The 19,768-nt window shown below is 35.4% G+C and overlaps 1 protein-coding gene across 1 annotated transcript; it reads right to left on the bottom strand.

The window, feature by feature from the left end:
- Window positions 1–498: 498 nt before the first annotated feature.
- Window positions 499–13,617, bottom strand: LOC112523171 (histidine--tRNA ligase, chloroplastic/mitochondrial). Its single transcript, XM_025132662.1, has 11 exons — window positions 13,216–13,617; window positions 12,852–12,947; window positions 12,471–12,559; window positions 12,091–12,220; window positions 7,539–7,631; window positions 4,559–4,633; window positions 3,633–3,750; window positions 2,566–2,708; window positions 1,589–1,717; window positions 873–1,036; window positions 499–790 (listed from the first exon to the last, which is right to left on the bottom strand). The coding sequence occupies exons 1-11, from the start codon at window positions 13,582–13,584 to the stop codon at window positions 652–654; spliced, it is 1,545 nt and encodes a 514-aa protein (XP_024988430.1). The 5' UTR covers window positions 13,585–13,617; the 3' UTR covers window positions 499–651.
- Between the last annotated feature and the right edge of the window lie 6,151 nt (window positions 13,618–19,768).

The following is a 19,768-nucleotide window of genomic DNA, read 5'->3' as shown; positions in this document are numbered from 1 at the left end:
TTGCACGAGTTGAGTCAAGGTTCTAACGTTAAACCCTCTATCTTTCTGAACTTGGCAAGCCACGAGCAACGACTGAAAGTACACTATCATTATCGATCTCAAAAGAGCTACTCAAGTTTAAAATACGACAAATGTCAAATATAGGGTATATGCATACACCACCTTTTTAGATTTAGAGCACATATGTCCCAAAAACCAGGTGGATGGTGTTGCATCCTGAGACATCAATTATGGATTCTCACCTCCTTACCGCTACGACAATTCAGCACATAATAGTAAACCCTTGGATATTGGCGTCGACCTCAAACATAAACCAAATCAGACAAAACTCGGTATATCCCACTTTGAGATAAGAGTTTGGGGGTAGAATAGACACAAACCTTGCCGAATAGAATCTTTCCAGGGAGGAAGTGCAACAAGACATAGAGACTATACCACAAAACAAGTAAGCAAAAGACAAGAAACAAATTTATAGGATAAAAACTAACAAACCACTTCTATGGCAAAAAAATTGGATTCATATATTAGAAATTTTTAGCAACACACAAGATTTGACTTTAGTTGTGCTCAATGGATAAATAATTATCAAGATAATTACACAAATGAAAGATCTAAATGCTAAAAATGAGACTCATAGTAGGAAATTCGGTGTCACCCTAACTCATCAAAGTTAACTTCGTATTGTTCCCCAGTTGAGAGGATTTTGACAGAAACCATACCTCTTTGCCACTCGGAGCTTCCTACAAGTATCAATCTGCGTGCATTTATTCGTGCTGCTCGCTTGAACACCCTGACACATGTACAGAACATTTAGATACCAGCGTATATATCAGATAATGCAGCAATCATGATCAGAAACACCAGCAGCTTACCATTTAAGTGGTTTGTTTTCCAAAACTAAATCAACACACTGACCCTTTCCCCGAAGAACAGTAGCAACTGAGGAAGCTGCACCTTGAAGATCAGGATCCAGTGAACACACAATGTTCTCCACTTCAAGAGGAAGTTCCGGTAAAAGTTTTCTCTCCTTCAGCAGCTAATTGTTGTACATAATTTTTTATAAAGAATTATGTCATGAAACAGCCAAAATATCTGAATTGAGATCGAACACATGGTATAAAATAAAATAGAACTGATACTCCTCAATAAGGATAGCAAAAGTCTACTGAAGAAACGGTTTTAATACAAGCAAGAACAAAACTGTATAAACAGAGTATAACTCACAGAAGAAGCAACACAAAACAAAGATGGTGTCAAGCTTTTAACGAACATTTCTTGAGAAACTTAGCTGTATCATTAATTAAAGCAGGAAAACTAGAGCACAAAGCGGGGTTATTATATGTAAACGCTTTTCCAAGTTAAATTATCTCACACGAACGTTAAAAATGTTAAAAGCCAGGTTATTATAGGGATGATCTGCAAGTGGCTGACTGACTCCTTGCTAAGATGCATAAGGAGCAGCCATCCCGTGTTCGATTGCATGATCTTATCCAACATTATATATGATATCATATATAAACAAGGGGTTCCGCAAAGTTAAGTTTAAAAGTAGCACTTGCAAGAGATTATTAAAAAAGATCATACTCACTTCAATAATGACAGCATCACCAAACCCAAAGCCACAGGCAGGAATGTCGTCACCCCCAAAAGTAGAAAGCAAACGATCGTATCGCCCACCACCACAAATGGCACGCAGCTTACCTTCTCTATCAAATCCCTGAATAAATAGGAACATTGTATTTAGGGTTGATGTAACAATTCATAATTACCTACACACTTTATGTACACCTCATTTGAGTGTGGTGTCCCAGAGAAAAGCAACATCCTGTCAAAATATACTTTTCCATCTTTAGTGCACACAAGCTTCTAAGAGTGCTCGTTAAAACTTGAAATGCATCAAGAATCTGAGGCTGACAATTTCTTTAATGTTCTCGTAACAATGGATTACACAAATTTTATGATTCTCAATAGGGAGCTAAGAGCTGAATAATGGCATAATTCTAAAATCTAAGAAAAAAATAAGCAACCATATTAGGATGGCTTCATATGCATTTTACAGTTCTAATTTAAAACGTTAACATCTTGAAGAGGAGTTAAAAACATGTAATCAGAAGATGGTGAAATTTATGGGTAATTGGCCGAACAAGGAAACTGTGTATTGCTGTGACGGAATCCACAATTTTATTTGATACATGATAGCATTATTCAGATTAACATCACGTGAGCAGTTAACTACGATAGGAATATAATGAATGCAAGAGGAAAAGAGTTTTGTGATCATCATGTGCAAGGCCATCCAGCATAAAGGGTAGACCTCACATACTTACAATTGTCGGAATAGCCCAATCATGCAAGGTGGTCCTTGCTGATTCACACCGGATTCCATGTGTTTTCTAAAATTTGAAAATGAGAACTCCTTTTTCATATTACTTTATTTGGTATATAAGATGCTACTACTGTATTATCAAGAGGATTAGCTGCCACTTGGAAGGCAGAAAGTGAATCAAAAAGCTTTTTCCAGCTTCAGTCTCTCATAACTAGGAATACAAATTTCAGAAATCTCACCTCAAATACAATTCCAGTATAGTAAGCTAGCCCCCGGACAACAGAAGCATCAAACTGGATCCATTCTGAATAACCAAACTTTTCCGCAAGTGAGAATAGTTGTTTCAGTTCGCTGACCGCCTCCCCAGCAGCTCCAAGTTTCTCTGTGAAGAACAGGAAAGCAGAGATATATAGCAACTATCATTTTACAGCTCAGCAGAGAACAACCATCTTGTTAGAAGTTATCCCGTTTACTTGGCAATGCCAGTTTATAGATATCGATTTCATACAAGTAGCAAGAACATATACATATATCCCTCTTCACTTCCAGATGCACAATCCATGATAATTGATACCAACCAGATAATGCACCAGTGTACATAGCAGCAATAAGAGGTCATGTCCATTTGGCAAATTCAGCACTAACTTAACTTTTCTTCGCTTTCTGGAAATCATTTGTCAAATCTAGATCTGGAAAAAAGACTGAGAAAATAAACCTATGAAAATAAACCAAAGAACAAGGGCTTTCTTTCTGATTCAGTGATAAAACTTCATATTATGGTCCCTGACTTAAAAACCTACTGTCTCCATCATACACCTGAATTATGTCCATCCATCATGATCCCACTCTCTCTTTATGGTCTAATCTCAAAGGTGTATCTAACGGAAGGAAAGAGGCATGATTAGCAAGTCAATGCATTTCAATTGACAGGAATTAGTCATTTCAGAAACCTGACTCTGCTTTTTTATCAACCTCCCTTGAATTCCCTTTTCCCTTTTGAGTTACATAAAGCAACCATGTACCCAAGATTACATAAAGCGACCATGTCCAAGATTACCAAATAGAGCTTCTAAAGCTTCTTTGAAATTCAAAGACACTCCATTACTAAGACCAAATATTATTTATAACTTTAATAATAATTACAAGGTAAATAATAAATGGGGAACAAATTTTGCATGTTAATCAAATAGATTTCAAAACATACTCTACAGCATACATGTCATGAATAACAGTACTTTATAATGTTATAGCCTTACTAGGCTCCAGGAATATGTTAATTCTTATTCAACATAGCACTAAATAATACCTTCCAACTCCGTCAGAGACTTCATGGAAAGAACTTGCAGTAGCTCATCAACAGCCTCAGTTGATAACTCAACCGAATTCAGTTCTTTCTTGATCTCCTCCAGGGGAATTTTCCCCATCTGTTTCCAATGAAGTTAAAAAAAAATCATCAGCATAAAAAAGTGTATGTAAGCATATACACCATATGCACACAAGAAAAGATGAAAGTGTTGACTGATTCATATGCAGTTGGTCAATATTACATGAGCAACAAAAGACAGACATATTTGGCAAGGGTGACAAACATGAATTTCTATCATAAAGCAGTGAATAAGTTCAAAAGATAAATCATCCCCTTAGATTCTTATATTTAGATAACTACAAACTGTTCAATTCTAACCAACATTAATGGAAGATCTAGTTTCAACCTCCAACTGCCACATAGACAGGACCTTTGTCATGATAATTTTCCTGGAAACCTTCAGTGGTGTTCCTGAATCTGAATCAACAAACTGACTCAGAGAACATGGAGCCATCTCTTACTTTTTTTGTCTACAATAAAAATGGCAGACTAGCTGATACTAATACACTTCATAGAAGAAACCAAAGCACAAAAGATCATGTTGTATCCTTGAAAAAGTTCAGGTCATTTTGGCAATATAATAAGTTTTGTTTCTTTTACCAAAAAGATCTATGATTTTGAGCCTGTATAGCCCTAGAACCATGTGGAATTAAATAAAACATATCAAATGAATATCCATTTACAAAAAACCATTATCATTTTTTGTTTGAATTTCCTTGGGCTATAGAAGAGATGTGCATAGAATGGGCAAATAGTTGGCAATATCAAATAAACCTTAGAAACAGGATACGATGAAAAATGGGAAGTCATAACTGAACGGTGAATTAATGTTGCCTATTAGATATTAGCACATGGCAATCACTAACCTTATCTATGATGATGCAAGCTTTAGAAAATGAAGTTTCTGGTACCGAATAGAAACTAAGCACTTCCTGTAGAACCTGCGGAGAGAGAAAGGGAACAAGCTTAATAACACTGGAAAATTCAGAGCCTGTTTTGGGACAGCTGAAGTCATACAAACGAATATGGACTACTAAAAGAAGGTTAAACTTTGCCACGTAAAGTTTCGTTATAAAAACTCGACACTTGCAGAACCTGCAAGAGAAAGGGAACGATTTTTCATTGGCATGCCTAGGCATTCTTGAGACAGCTGAAATCATACCAATTAATATGCACTAGTAAAGATAAAATAAGTAGATCAACAAGATAACGTCTAGATGTTCAGGAAGTATTAAAAAACCCTTGAGCAGCTACTCATTGTTCATGAAATTGAGAAGTATGTGCGATAATATAACTTAAATTTAGTGTACAGCAAGAACGATTCGTGTCCATAGCAAACATTGTGTTCATGAAATTGAGTGCTTATAAGCATGTTCGAAGGTGAAAGGCAAAGAATGTAGTTACGAATAAGACATCTAATAGATTGCGTTTAGCACTCAAATATGTTAGGTGTCCACAAAGCATATGTATGGAATTTTAATCAAATACACCCTAACCTGGACATTGTCTGCAATTAGTCCTAAATTTAGTGGACAAACATATTTTCTTGTCACATGATCATATCTGCTAATATATGCATGTGATTGCTTGTTAGTTATAAATACATCTCCTAACCCATTGTATCTTTTCTTTTAGAGAAATTACAAAAAACTGTCCCTGTACCATATGACAGCTTGCACTTGTGCCATTTAGTTTGAAATAAACAATTGAAGTCACTCAGACTTCATCATCACAAAACTTCCAATTCAACTTTTAGGTTCCATTTAAAAAATCTGTTAAGTTGGCCATGTGTCAGGCATGTGACCATTTTTTATAGAGGAAATTGGTCATTTTGCTATCATCTTAATCTTCAACTTCAAAATGAGAATATCTAAACAATTTAATTCTAAAAAAATCAATTAAATAGCCTTTTACCCTGTTTCAACCTCACTCACATTTGCGAAGTCTAGACTGAAACCCAATGATTTAAGGAGTATCGCACATGTGAAGATCAAAACCCTGAAACTTTTAATTTGCTAAAGCAGATGACCATGACTAAACCCCAGTAGGAATTTTCATATGTAGATAAGCATGATGGAAATCTGAACTTCTAGGGCTTGGTCTTTTTGGAACTTCTCTTTGCTAGTTAGTCCACAAGCAATTGTAATATGAAATAATCGGTTTGCACTTTGTTCCTGAAGTTCAGACTTGTTTGCCAATTTCTTGATTAGTTGATTTGCAACATTCTTTGGTTGTAGAAAGCCATCAAATCATCGGTTTCTTTCTTTCTGTGAAAGCTCCTTCTCGCCATTGTTACCACATGTCCTATAAATTCCGTAGCCGCCTGTCATCCTCAACACGAAAAGTGTCCGTTCGGGTCGGAAGCCAGCATGACTCCATGCCTCAGATGATTTTGAATCCAATGATTTGTAAAGATCCAGTGACGCGCTAACAATTGCATGGGTTGAGAAAATAAGAATATAATCAAGATTACGTATTACAACTGCCTGCACAAGTTATCAAGAGGGCTTCGAAACCATTGTGGATATGACTGGTGTTTCAATGAGATCTGAGGAAATGAGTTGTGGACCAACAAAAGGAGGAAGTTCTAGCAAACAATAACCCCAAGAGAGTAATGATCGTTCATCCATGTACACCCAGATTCATTTAGAGTTTTTGGAAAATTTTCAGTGGTTAGATTCTCAAGATGAAGACGATGAAGATGGTAAAAGAAAAAAATGAAAATGCCCTCAAAAGATGGAGCATGAGACGCACATGACCCACATAGTTGTATTCCTTATGGAAACGCTAATTTGGAGTGCTTTTGTGGCCAAAGTCATAGTTCATGGACTGCATCTGAGTTTCAAACTAAAATGGCAAAAGTATAAGTTGAGGAATAGTCCAGGACAGCTTTGCATTTTGTTTTTTTCTTTTATATAATAGTAGCTTGCATCCTGTGTCCTATTTCATAGGTTCTCTATATCAAGTCCATCTGAAATTCTTGATCTAAAATTTCTAATTCTTTGTAGCCAACCAATCTCTAATATTAGAAAAAAGTTTTTTGCATCCTGTGTCCTATTTCATAGGTTCTCTATATCAAGTCCATCTAACATTGTCTTATTTGCCAGTCTGCATGGGTATTTGACTGTTTGTGGACCCTGAATATAAGAAAACCAAACCAAATGAATCCAGTATATCCTACTCAAAAATAGGGTCTGGGAATGACAAGATGTACGCAGACCTTACCTCAACCACTAGGGTCTAGAGGCTGGATCCTGAATACAAGTATATCTCCAATAGGTACATTTTCAACCAATCAAAGTAGTTATAAGCTTGACTGAGAGAAAATCGGATCGGAGAACTTCTCAAGGATATACTTTAAATTCCCTAGGTTGCTAAAATGATCCTATAACAGTTAATTTATTCTCAATGTTCTTCTCATTTATTTCCTTTCCCTTTCTCTATACCCTCTTCATGTACTCCAACCATCGAAAAATTTCCATCTAACGCTCCTCCATCACCGCCTCACAGTTTAAGTTTGATGGTGAACTTCTGATTATGCAAGGATCAGTTTCATGGGAGTTGGTTATTTGGAACAGTTGATGTATTTTCTTTAGCTCATTTATGGTGATTTTGCCTAATATCCCAGATCTGCCTGTGCTTTTCAGGCAATAATTCAAGACAGATTTCAGAACCATCTATGTAATCTTAAGACCTGAGCAAGAGCAAAAACAAGGCAAAAGCAACATGAATGCCCAAGAGCAAGAACAAGGCTTTGCACAGTTTCACAGAAGGTTATATAGCATATGCAATGAAGTGAAAGAAGATCCCAAGTGCTATTGAAAAATAATGAGGATTACGCCACACCTTTCTGCTAGATATCTTGAACCCAACATCTCTCGCAGTTATCCCAATTCGCTTGAAAAATGTAACAATAGATGAGATAAGCTCAGCTTCACCCTATAAGAAAAACAACAAACGATTGATTCATTAATATGAAGAGGGAATGGTGTTTAAGAGCATCCAACCATACTATCAAAAGAGAAAAAAATACCAATAAGACAGCTTGATAACAGGTTGTAGCATACCTATAATATGTAATGATGGGTTTTGCTTGGCTTAGAAAAAACCTTAACCATTTTGCATCGGACCAAATGTACAAAGTTAAACATACATGCTATTTGTGATGTGATATCGACGAGGTTCACCACCGAATTTTCCTTGAGATTAAAATAGTTACATTTCTAATATTTGAATTCATTTCTTTTATCAAACATTGGTACATGATGCGACAATACCAGCAAGCTTTCAATCCTAAACTAGCGGGTACACTACGAATGAAACTAAAAGGAATCAAAAAGAGCCACCTCCAAGGTGTCATTCCTGCCATTCCATCTCTCTAACTACATCTCTCCGCTCTACCTCTACTAACAATGTCTACTTGGTGGAAACAGCCTATTCTTGGTACCATTCTCCTCTCTAACAGTGCATTTAAGGTCTATGTTACAAATGGCTAATCCCCAACAAATAAAGAAGTAGCATTAGCTACTCATCGACTATTGTCACCCAACCGGCTCTCATGTATTCTCATTTTGATCATATTCCTCATTGTGTGGACAGACATCCACCTCAACACTGCATTTCTGACACAGTCATCTGGTAAACATATTATCTACTGATCATTCGCCCTCGTAAATCAGTAGTGTACCGCTGTCCTATAGAACTTGCCATTCAACTTCAGTGGAACTTTTTGATCATGCAAGACTCCTGAAACTTCTCTTTTAATCTACCCTACTCTCATCTTATGACTAACATACACATAAACCTTTTCATTCTTTTTTGAAAACTGATCTCTAATACTAAAAGGTGTTCCTAACTACTTCATGTCCAGATATGCTTGCCAAATTTCCAAATTGCCTAGCAAACCATTAAAGTTGCATTCCATATACTTTGCGAACAATGAGGCTGAGAAAAGAGTATTCTCTGTTCTCTTTTCAAACCAAGGAATACAAACAATTTATAGACAAGAAGCTAATTAAAAGATTAAGGAAAGCATAATGAAATCAAATCAGTGATTTCCTTATTACAACAGAATTTCACACTTTTATAGCTATACAATAACTTCCTAAATATACTTTCCAACACTCCTCCTCAAGTTGTACAATAGATATCAATCATCCCAGCTTGCCAACTAAAACTTCAAATTCTGGTTTGAAGAGTGCCTTGGTAAGAACATTTGCTTCTTGCTGCGATGATGGGGCATGAGAGATAAGAATTGTCCCTGAATCAATTGCATCTTTTTATGAAACTCCTATCATTCTCACATGCTTCATTCGGTCATGCTGGACAGGATTGTGAACTATAATTATTGTTGATTTGTTGTTGTTAGGATCAAGCGCTTACCCACTACACCAAAAGCAATTGCCTTGGTGAAGGCGCAACCTTATTTCCTTTATAGCGTAGCAGCCAGCGCCACGTTTCGATTTAGGAAGATGCTGGAACCGTGACCAACAGTTGTCACTATACAGCTTAATAGAACTGTTTATAGGGACCTTTAGGTCTCTCAAAAGCTTCACAAAACCAGATTAGTTCACAGACCCCTTGACCAATTGCTCAGTACTCTTCCTAAATAGTGCTTCTTGCCACTACTGATTGTTGTTTGGTTCGCCAAATGACTAGATTTCCCCATACTTTTGTGCAATAGCCTGTTGTGGATTTACTGTCTTCTAATCCACCCTAGTCAGCATCTGCAAATCCCTTAACATCTAGTTCCTTTCCTTTCTTAAACAAAATTCTCTTGCCTGGAGTTCCTTTGAGGTACTTCAAAATTCTGTTGGTTGCTTCCAGATGTCTTTTAGTGGAACAATGCCTAAACTGATTTATTACACTCACTATGGGTAATATCGGACCTTGTGAGTGCGAGAAGGGTTTTCGAGAGAGGGGTATTGTGAAAGGTTAGGTATAGGTTGATCTTGTTGGGTGACTGAAGAGGGAAGAAAATAGTCTCCAGCCATTGTAGACTCCGATACCATGAACAAAGAGGCTAAGAAAAGAGTATTCTTTGTTATCTTTTCAAACTAGGAAATACAAACAATTTATAGACAAGAGTCTAACTAAAAAGAGAAAAGATTAAGGAAATCATAATGATATCAATCAGTGATTTCCTTATTACAACAGAATATTCACACTTTGATAGCTATACAATAACTTCCTAATATACTTTCCAGCACTTTGTTTTATTCTAAAGTGTTTCTCTAAGCTTCCAACTTCGCTTTAGCACATTGCCCAGCTCATTTATCAATACTACATCATCGCCAAAGAATACGCCATATTACGTCCTCTTGTAAGCCCTTCATGAGCTCATGAATAAGTAAAACGGAAAATATAAGGACTCAAAGGCTAACTAGTTTTGTAACCCTATAGAAAACATCTGTCTCAATATTGCACGCATTTATGCTCATTACTACAAAACCAATACATATATTTGAACACATTTGTACACATCATAGGAATTTTCTTCTTCTCAAAAGCCCACAACGTCACTTGATCCTTCTCTAGTTAAATAAACTCCAAATGCAAACTCTTGACATTTTTCCATCTCTCTCTCTCTCTAAGTCCTTTAATCAAGTAATAGTCTCCATTCTTGAAGTGCAAAGGTTCTTGTTCAGACTTTAAATTAAAATGCCATCATAAAAATGACAATGCAACCATTTCTCATTTCTCACTGGGTCTAATTTTTTATTCAACATGTAGCTAAAAAGGTTACAACTAATCCAAATTTCATTTGATTGCATCTGAATGGGAAAAACTAAGCATTGCATCAACTCACAAATGTTGATAAAGATTTCCCATCACTCCATTGCTAAGACCCTTTTTATTCACTTTCTAGTATGGTTCCTACATATGAATACCAACTGGCAGCTTTGCAGGGCAACCCTCTTCTAAGACCAGAGAAGCAGAGAAGCACAGTATGGATGTGTGTCATTTCATTAAGCATAATTTCTTTTACATAGAAATGTATTTTGCCATTATTGGACCAAATAATAACCCAAGCCTTATACTAGTTTGGGATTTTCTGTGTTTGAAACACCTCAACCAAAAAAATATAAGTAGATGACAAAACAAGCAATAGCAATAACTAACATACAAAAGTAAGGCATTGATATAATAAACAAAGACAAAAAAAGAACTTTATACTGCCCTAAATAAAAATCGTGTATTACATTATTGTTTACATTACAATAATAATGTGCAAAACATTATAAGTTTAGTTGTTCATAGTGCGAGAGGCTTCACCACGGTTAATATTATCCATTCTCTCAGCTATCCTACAATTCTAACTAGTACAACAAATAACCTAGGAAAAATGACATTCAAGGTTTTGTTTAGGAGGGCTCAACGCTATGACTTCCACATGTATTAAGTGGGTGACAACTCAATGGAGGAACCAATGTATTATTGCGTTATTGATAATCTAGCATTCATGAAGATCATGTGTGGTCTCTATGTGCAAGCTCTGTATGACCCTCTCAAATGAAAGTTAAAATATCATTCAAGATCAACATGATTGGTTGGTCTGATTTGCTTAACAAGCTTAATATAGCATAAGCAAAGACCTAAGAGATCCTCCTTCGTAAACCATGTCTTAACGAGTACACAAGTCAGAATTTCGAGTTTTTCATTGTCCAATTGTACATGTTCTATATGTGGAACAACTAATATGAGATCTATGACGTAGTCTGAACCATTATCCAAGTAAATTGAGATGTATCATGTTACTACAGCTAGGCAGCAATGAAAAGGAGAGAGGGAAGGGAAGACAGCTTCATGAGTACGATGATCGCTATCAACATATTAGTTTTATAGATGCTCTTCATTTCATTGTGGTGACTAGAGGGTTCCCTCATGACATTCTCTATCTATTTAGCTGCTCTGCTCTGTACAAGCTACTGAACTAGTTTTGTTTCAGTTTATTTTGCTACTTCTTTAAGTGGAAAGAGAACTAGTTCAGTATGTTCTTCTCTTTCTAGAAAAAGGACCAAAAGGCAGCCATTTGTGTATGACAAGTAAGATGACTACTGATGATGGCAGTAAGATGTCACTGAAGCATCTATGGTGAGTATGGCATCATACGAATCATCGTTGTATTCCCATTACCCTGACTCGGCTGTTACAAACATCCACATCCTTGCAACTCATTCTCGGGGAATTTGTAAGCAATGTACAAAGGCCTTTTTGGATTGATTACAACTCTCTCTTGAATCAATGTCAAAGAATCATAAGACCCCCCCCCCCCCAAAATTAGTCAAAGGCTTATGGAAACATCAAAAGTCAATAATGCAAGAAATCACTACACGCAGTAACTTGATATTTTAGCAATGAGAAACATGAAAAGGAAAATAAACTAGCAAGGACATACGGTTACATCAGGCACACCAATTATATCCATGTTCCATTGATAGTGTTCACGACGACGTCCCCTGGTCATTCTCTCATATCGCCAGCATTGTCCAACAGCAAACCATTTTATTGGAAGGGGTACAGATTTTCTGGACAGAAAAAAATAGGGAGATCAAATTCTGGCATCTGTACCTGGATACACAAAATCACAAATAAGAAATAAATAACCAGATACATGGCCTGTATCTTCAAACCGTGAAACACCTAAACAAGCTTCCCACAATGAACCACTCAAATTGGAGACTGTTGTATGGAGGGTAGGGGGAAGACATTGTATGATTTCCAAAAGAGAAGCAGGAAGATAAAAATAAATAAATAAAGAACAAACAAGAAGAATACCCTTTCTGCATGACAAGCCTAGCCAGAGAAGGAGTAAGCTCAGGCCTCAATGCCACTCGGCGATTTCCTCGATCCTCAAAACAGTAAAGCTGCATCAGAACAGGTGAAATCATACATGAACACCAATCTTTTTCAGTTTGACATAATACATTGGACTATGTTCCAACTCTTTTGGTCATTTCAAGTTTCTATCATTGCATTCCTGTTCCAAAGATTCCAAGATTCGGGTTTCACATAGCCAAAACAAAATCTGCATGTAAAGAGCTTCATCCCAGATTCATCTCTTGTTAAAAAGATTAAGAGTGATGGAAGAAAAAAATGAAAAACTTGTAACATGTCAAACCCAAGATAAATGCAACAAGAATAGAAGTACTACTAAACCTGGTCTCTTATTTCCTCCCCTGCTTTTCTAATATAAAGAGCCTCTGATTCTAGTACCGGGTAGTCAACCTCTTCAAATCCAAACAATTGTGAAACCTAATATTCAACATCCAGTTAGCATACTCATAATTTCCAACCAAGAAGATATAAGAACAAGTAAAAACACATGATAATTCAAATTAGGAGAGTACTAGGTTTAACCTCAAACATTGTATCATCAGGAAATTCAAGAAAATAAAACAAATGTCCTAAACCTTTCTTCAAGTAACACCTCGCATAATACAATCGACCAAAAATAATATACTTCCATAATCAACTAAACAATGCCAAATGAAAAACATGAGTCCGTTTATTGGACTTGAACCTCTCTGAAGTTCTGGAAAAGCCAATTGCGGAGGCGCATTTCTTCTGGAGGGAAATCTCTGGTGCCTTTGGGAGGATTAACGTCTATTTTCTGTGAGTAATCGGCGGCCTGAAACGGAGGGGAAGAGACAGAGCCAGATCGGCCGGCGTGAGGAGTTTCTTTGGAATCGTCAGTAGACAAGGGTGTGGCAGTAGGTAATGGAGAGATGGAAGAGGAGTGGTTTCTACTACGAGCGAAGAGAATAGGGAGGCGGCTTGGAGTAGGAGGACGGAGGGAGAATTGGTGGTGGATGAGGGAGAAAGGGCGGAGACTGGTGGCGAAGAGGGTGAGGCGGGGGTGGAGGATAAGGACCGATGGGCTTGCAGCCATGGTGCAACGGCACAACGAAGAGGAAGGGCGATAGAATTTTTGACCGTTTCAGGTGACCACCTCAAACCTCTGTTTATTTATCAGTTAGAGTAAACTACACTTTTGGTTCCTTGATTTTTCAGAAATTACGCATATGCTCCCTGCGACCCCCCATGTAAATATGTAATGTATGATGCGGTTCCGTAATATTTATAAGCAAAATTGCAAATCAAGGGGTGTTTGGGATTGCTTATAAAAATAACTTATTGATTTATTTTGATGTGTCATCATCGGTAATAAACACTTTTGAGTGTTTGGATAAACAACTTATATCGGTGTCAAACCGGTAATAAGAAGTTTTTGAAGAAGCTAAATCATTCTAACCTATAATAAGTTGATAAGCATTTTTGTAGAAAAACATAAGTTGTTTCAAATAAACAATCTCAAACACCTCCTAAATTATACATGCAATTTGAGCATTTCTTAAACCATAAATAGCGAAAATCATAAAATGTTATATCATATATGGTGTCATTTAAACATTTGTTAGATAATTAATTGGTTAATTTATAAAGACAATACCTATAATTTGGTTAATATTTATCAGCAGTTTTATGCATGATTAAATGGTTCACAGGCTTCTGTGTTAGTGTTTGTCTTGAAATTTTATTTTTTGGTAGAGTTGGTTTGCAAGGCTTTTATTCCACCTCAAATCCAAGTTCGAATCCTGTTAATGTCATTTTTCTTAGTCAAATGGTGTCATATTTAAAAAAAATCTGTATATTTGTTTCTTATAGTCAAACGGTGCTACTGTTTGGAAAAAAAAAAAAATATATATATATATATATATATAGGTCCGTCCTTGACTCTATTAGTTGTTACGGTGAACTTATCATAATTAAAAACTAAACAAATATAATGTAATCATGTTATCATAGAAAACACAAATACACGATTGATAAACTTTTAGAACCTTTGTCCTTTGTTGCTCGATAATCCTTTGCCATCATCTTCATTTTGTCGAAGACAAATCTTGGTCTTCATCATCACCACCCAACTCCACCAAGCACCACAAACGTTTGGTCTACACGTTCACAACCCATGTTCGTCCTTTTCAATTACACGTATCTTTAAACTTTTTAAAAACGTAAATAAGCAAAAGTTTGGTTCAATATCTGAACAAAAAAAGCATAATAACTTGTAACCTTGAATTTTGAGATATTTATATTAACCAATGATACATAATGGTTGATAAGTTATTTTTAAGAATTTCTATCAAATTTTCATGACAGTGAATGTAATAGAATTCCACCAATATATCTAAAGCAACGATGAATTTTCTCATCTAAAAAATTTGTCATTCCAATTCAGTATCATTCTATTGAATTAAACCCGCCTTCATCATGAAATTAAAATTGGTTAAAGAAAACAGTATGAGGAATTAGTGTACACATTAAGTCTTTGACGTTAAAAATACATTTTTTAAATCAATACCGAGAATATGTAACTTATTTATAGAAAGTCTCAACCAATTATATATGTGTTTGATTTAAACGAAACACATATTAGTTTTTTTAGGAAGTCGATTGTTGAAGGTCCCCTGGGTTTTATAACTTGATGTAGTCATTCTCTTCGATATTTATAAAGAATTAATACAAGTATTAAAAATATAAAATTAAAATCATAAATGAAGTAATTTACATTTTGTTTTTTTGTTTTAATATATTCTCTCTTTATATTAATATTTAGACAGATACCTTATATTACATGATTCAACAACGTTTGGCTTGGTCCTCAGTCGACAATCGACATGCATACATAATAAATTTGATCCTTACACCTACACAATCAAGATCATTTATCATTGCATTTAAGTTCAAGTATATGTCTTCGTATACATAGAAATAAAGAATAAAATGAAAACATTAAAAAACAAGCGTATCCATTTTTACGTAAACATGTAGATTTGTTTCCATTGGACCACAAAATTTTCAATTATGTAGTCACGAGCCACGACATGTCATTGTCATTCAAATGACTAGTTTTGACACAAACCAGAGTCCCCATCTCTTTCGTTAAAATTGAGTTAACTTTGATTTGTTTCCTATTTAGGAGAACCAATTTTGAAAATCATCATTTTCGGGCTTAACCCATACTTTTTCGTATATACAAGGGTCTTGATGACCCGTTAACATGCTAGTGATGACATCGCCCAATTAAATGCCAACTAAGCTTCCATGTCATATTTTAAAAGGAAAAAAATAATAATTTATGACATGGTGCCAATAACTATACAACAACACAACGTTTTATAACATTTAAATACCCAAGAACGATATTTTTTCTCGTCATCCTCAACCCTCATCAAAACTCTCGATTTCTCCCTTGTGTTTCTTTCGTTGCATAGCTCTCTACTAAGCAATTAATCATACAGCTGTTAATATTTTTATTTAGGAAAGAGATATCCAAGCCTTCAAATAATCACATGTCTACTGTGTTTTCCTCTTCTTCTTTTTTCCTTTCGCCCACTTTAAAACCCTCAGATCTAAGCCTCCAATTGAATCCCTGTCCCAATTTAGATGTTATTGTAGAAAATTTATACAACAGCTCTTACAGATGCTCTTACTACTGAAATAAAGAGTAACCTATTCCTCTCATCTAGCAATCTTATCCAGCAACTCCATGGAGGAACCCTACTTAGGTGTCGTTTACCCAAATACTTACCCGGTAAATGCTTAACATAAGAGTTAACACTATATTTTATTTTGATACGTAAGATTTTAGTACATCAAAACATATCGAATGCAACAATTTACTGGGTAAGAGTCGTCAGCCTCACTTACCAGGTAAGACTCTCCATCATTCTCATCGTTCTTACCCGGTAAGATTCTTGGCCCTTCTCATGTTCATTCGATGAGAAAATTTATGGCGTTAAGCACTTACCAAGTAAATGTTTAGTAAACGGCCCCTTAGATACTACCGCCTCCAACAAAATATAAACCTGATTATCAAAATTCAACAAATCTAAGAGGAATCAACTTTAGATTCAAAAAGAAGATGTGTAAAAAGCTCAAATTTCACACCCTCATGTATCTCATATGAGTTTTGGTTCTCTTTTAAGAGGGTGAGAAAGTAATGATCAAACAACTGCGAGGGAAATGAGTTTGTATGAGTTCTGGATTTCTTCGAGAGGGTGAGAAGGCGACAAATTTGGCATATCGATATCTATCATATGAGTTTCTATTTGTTTTTGTAACTAACGATGATATAGCATTTTTAATATCCACACAGTATGTTTTTAATTAATTATATTGCCACGCCGGATTGAGGTAACTGGTTACCCGTTGAACAAGCAATCCATACCCTATAGTATATGAAAATTTTGGTACAAACCCTAAAATGATTGTTTTTGAAATTCATTTAAGAATTAGACCAAAGTTGGTTTCATTTTAAGTGCAATTTTCCCTTTCATAAATTATAAATCTAACATCATGTTTTTTTTCTTAAAAAACATAGATGATTGTTTCACTAACACTGGAACATATATAATCATGACTACTTGCCTTGCATGACAAACTCTTCATGCATGACATATTTTGTAGCAAGACGTGTATTGTAAATGCACAAACATTAAAAAAACGGTACTTTAGCATGTATTTTTTATTTTTTGTAAAGTTGATGAAAACTCGTGACTTTTTCTTATTTTCTGAAGTCCTATTAATCTCTAGGATCCCTTAGAATCCCATCATTGCCCCGAAAGTCATACCTTTTACCCAGTAGCAGATCTAGAAATTTTGCTAATGAAGGCCGGAATTCAAATTTATAAATTTTGGAGGGGTCAGATATAAATTTATATTTATAAAAAATAAATTTTATAATATAAAAAAAACAAATTCTCAAAATTTTATGGAGGTCAAGTGACCCCAACTCCAATGCATACATCGATCACTGCTTTTGCCTATTATGACCCAAAGCAAGGACCGATGTAACAACATTGGGATCAACTTTAAATCATTTTATGTTATCATTTTTCAACAAATATGAAATGCGACCCTTTGTGCATTTTAAAACCCAATGATTAAATCAAACCATTTAGGGTTACGATTTTAATGATCATCACGATATCATAAATAAACTCATAATCAAGCCCTTTTTAATTATACCCGTGGTTTGTAAAATCAATACCGAAACTCTTAGAAATTATAATTGATTGAAACAACATAACTAATTCACCAAAAAGTGAATTGATTATTCCCAAAATCAAAATTTGAAATACTATTGGTGCGTTTGGTTTGCAGAAATGTTTCTGAGGGATTTGGATTCCTAGGAGGGATTTGGATTCCTAGGAGGGATTTGGATTTCATGGGATTTGGATTGGATTGGATTTAAAATCCATTCCTGTGTTTGGTTTGCARGATTTGGATTTGGAGGGATTTGAACTGTACATGAACTCAAACCATACAGAAGCCAAATTGAACTGTATATGAACTAAATACGTAGAAATTGACTGTCACTTCCACAGCCTTGTAATTTGCTAGACTGAATTCCTAACATTAACTAGACTGAATCAGTTGGGACAACATGCTTCTTACTCAGTATTGGAATGAAAAAGGGCGAAGAGGAAGAGAGAGCACATTCAAGAAAAGGGGAAAAGGGAAGTCTTTACCTGCTGAGTGATGAGAGAAGACGGCGAAGAGGAGGAGAGAGCACCGGCGAGAACACAGACGAGAGCACCTGCGAGAGCACCTGTTCAAGCGGGACAACGAGGAGGAAAGATTACCGGCGAGNGCGAGAGCACCTGTTCAAGCGGGACAACGAGGAGGAAAGATTACCGGCGAGGAGGAGAAAGCACCGACGGGTTAGGGCTTAGGGAGGCAGGAAGCAAGAGGACGGGAAGGGAAGCGAGAACGGGATCTGGAAGCGAGTCGAAGGGAAGGATTTCCAAATCACTGCCATATGCAAAGGATTTCCAAATCCCATGTTTAAGGGATTTTAATGAAAACATGGGATTTCAAATCCTGACTATTTTGCCAACCAAACACATAATTGGAATGGATTTTAAATCCAAATCCCCCCAATTCCATTCCATTCGTACAAACCAAACGCACTCTATGTGAACCATCGTTTTCAAAGTCTGATTCCACTCACAGTTAGCAAGTTTTCTAAAAAAAAATGCTCATCTTTTTGTAAATATTAGTGTTATGTTTGTAATTTTTATAAGAGTGATGATTTATTTACAAATTAGTTTGCTAATGACTGTAAAATCTGTATATTTGCTTCATTTTTGTACCCCTATAATCTAACAGATTGATCAATCCGTTCATATCTTGAATTCACCGTCTTTTTATCCTATATGATCTTTTATTAAGATACCTCGTTTACATCTGTCCTTAACCTAATTTTCAAGTACTATATTTATAGAAATTAAACGAGTGACATATTTTGGTGGGACTCTTGATCTTATGATCCAACAACTTTAGCTTGGTCCTTAGACTATAATAACTACAATTTCAAGCACCTATTTATTGTGTGTAACTATCCCTATACCTAAGAATTCAAGATGATTTATTACAGCATTTAAGGTCGATCTTTCAAAATTTGAAAAAAAAAATGCATATTTTTATCATGCAACATGTAAATTTGTTTCCATCGACCACAAAAATTGTCATTTGGATTCAAATAATGGTTAATCAAAGTGAACATATTGCAGGTTCATATGTGAAATGCTCCTAAAACACACTCTATTTGTTCACCATATTAATATGAATTACATTAATAAATGATATTTATAGGTGTTCATAAAAATGTGCTCATATGCGTTCATAATCATACGATGTTCAATAAGATTGTTCATATGTGTTCATATGCCATGATCATTTTCACAAATACCATGTTCAACAATGTTTATTTCTATTGAGTTTTTTCATAACATGCAATGATTAATTTTATCCAGAGATTTCAAGGATTAAGAATCAAGATTGGTTCACATAGTTAACATCAATTATTATGTTAACAAAAGAATCAACCCCAATATATGTATATATTAAAGGGCAAAATACACAAAATAGCAATCTACTTTCATAAATTTCTTTATTATAACACTGTACTTTTAGTTTTTCTTATTACAACAATGTACTTTCAAACTATTTTTTAGTAGGACAATGTACTTTGAAAAATTTACCCATTACAGCATTGGGTAACCTTT

Source organism: Cynara cardunculus (assembly GCF_001531365.2).
Source record: "Cynara cardunculus var. scolymus isolate 2C chromosome LG 1, CcrdV1, whole genome shotgun sequence".
NCBI classification, from domain to species: domain Eukaryota; kingdom Viridiplantae; phylum Streptophyta; class Magnoliopsida; order Asterales; family Asteraceae; genus Cynara; species Cynara cardunculus.
This window is presented reverse-complemented; position numbering and strand designations above follow the sequence as displayed.

What these genes read in the sequence shown, in the direction of transcription:
- LOC112523171 (XM_025132662.1), bottom strand. Translation starts at nt 13,584, where the DNA reads ATGGCTGCAAGCCCATCGGTCCTTATCCTCCACCCCCGCCTCACCCTC. An exon ending in TCAAGATATCTAGCAGAAAG is followed by an intron (nt 4,634 to 7,538) that starts GTGTGGCGTAAT and finishes CTCTCTCCGCAG; the next exon opens with GTTCTACAGGAAGTGCTTAG. An exon ending in CTTGCATCATCATAGATAAG is followed by an intron (nt 3,751 to 4,558) that starts GTTAGTGATTGC and finishes CATTGGAAACAG; the next exon opens with ATGGGGAAAATTCCCCTGGA.